The sequence below is a fragment of the Poecilia reticulata genome, unplaced genomic scaffold, assembly GCF_000633615.1.
Source record: "Poecilia reticulata strain Guanapo unplaced genomic scaffold, Guppy_female_1.0+MT scaffold_845, whole genome shotgun sequence".
Taxonomy (NCBI): domain Eukaryota; kingdom Metazoa; phylum Chordata; class Actinopteri; order Cyprinodontiformes; family Poeciliidae; genus Poecilia; species Poecilia reticulata.
The window spans coordinates 1,622-3,254 of NW_007615589.1; the positions used below are offsets into that span (position 1 = coordinate 1,622).

Below are 1,633 nucleotides of genomic sequence, written 5' to 3' on the forward strand. Positions count from 1 at the left end.
TTAATCCCACAGCATCACGCCGACATCACTGTGTTTCTTGGTTACAACGTGACATAAAGTGGAAAGGATTATGTACTATGTTGTCTGTCTTGATGAGTTTAGCTACAAAAACTGCACAGCACRTCTCCTACAACTGATCAYTTTTGACATTTTGTTATATTTATCAYCTCCTTACATCAATCTACATAATGCCACACGTGTTGATTTGTGCTGTAGGTTAGTGTTTTACCCAGGTTGCGGTGTCTAATACAGGTCCTGAGGACAGAYAGGAAGTGATCTCTTTCATCTTCTTGTTGAAACAGGAAGCAGGTGTTGCCTGTGTAAGGCACATGCAGATATACAGCAAACATATCTGGAGATGATGCCGCTGAGGAAGAGGAATCCTCCTTCACTCCTGGACAAACAAGCATCCATGTTACAAATCTGACATTTTCAAAAGATAGTATTGATCTTTGAATTAGCCTGTATTTATGTCATGCTTCAATGATTTYGAGAGGGTTTTAAAAGACTCCTGATGCTGGATTTAAAATCTATAAAATACAGAAACAAACCATAATCCATGTGAGATGTGACCAATATTGCATTCATAKGTTTTTCAGATTCGGTTACATAACTTTATGCCCCCAAAATAGATGTTTATCTTTAATTTATCCTAGTTTYYTYMWKKTTKRAAAWTWWTKSYKRRKYYTTTTTWWWAAAAAWWRSYKTTTKRAAAAWKKKRWTKSYTYYKSYTTTWMCYYYWAAAAAWATRTKTWTGTCATTGATCTCGTTTTTCAAACTTCTCAAACGTAGTGTGGTTTCCACTTCATCAGATGTCTCAAATATACAACATGGCCGCGCGTGTTCACTGCTGCTTTAATATGTGGATTATTTTTGTCCATCATAGCTTCCTCTTTAAAAAGAGAACAAGATGGCGAAGACTGCAATGCCAGGCTTGAAGTGTCAAAGTGATTGCATGGCCACGTTTTCAGGAACGCACGCGATAAGTGCAGAAAATTCAAGATCGGACTGCGATTCTCTTCCTTCTGGTGTGCAAACAGCGAAGTTACATTTGATTCAGTCAGGATTTGTTTGAAGATCATYTTTGCTGGTTTATGCAGCTCTAAATCCTAAATAAATCCTACATAATAATCGTAGGATTATTATAATAATAATAATTTATTATTATAAATTATAATTTCAACCAGCAAATTAAGAGCAAATTAAAACAGACAGCAAGGTCTTGATTTATTTTATTGTGTTTCAAATTATTTACATCTRCCTTTTTATTCTTGAGTGATTACTTTCCTCCAGCTACTCAAATCTAGTTGGGCTCAAAGAAATTGCTTTAATAAATTTTTCCCTATTTCTTATTTTCAATTTAAGAGAGTTGTCTCAGTGGAGGAAGGCTGTGGCAGTCAGCTTTTCCATCACTAAAGCTATCTGTGTCATTGAGTTRGATGAAGTGTCGTATAAAGTACCGTTGAGTATTCCTGCACAGATTTTCTCCAGGTGAGCTCTCGACTCTTCCTCGCTGGTGAACAGAACTCCCCCTGCCGGCTGCAGGACCAGCTTAGGTGGGGATCCACGACTAAAAGTCTGGACAACAACATCCAGGGTCAAGACACCATAATCAGATGTGACATAAACAAGA

The 1,633-nt window shown here is 37.1% G+C and overlaps 1 protein-coding gene across 1 annotated transcript in view; it reads right to left on the reverse strand.

Moving 5' to 3' along the window:
- Positions 1-1,578, reverse strand: part of LOC103461246 (protein Niban-like) — a gene marked incomplete at both ends in the record, with an annotated part of 3,098 nt that extends 1,520 nt beyond the window's left edge. The window contains 2 exons of the mRNA XM_008403562.2: positions 230-394; positions 1,461-1,578. Of these exons, the coding sequence (XP_008401784.2) occupies positions 230-394; positions 1,461-1,578 (283 nt within the window). The remainder of the gene's footprint in view (positions 1-229; positions 395-1,460) is intronic.
- Between the last annotated feature and the right edge of the window lie 55 nt (positions 1,579-1,633).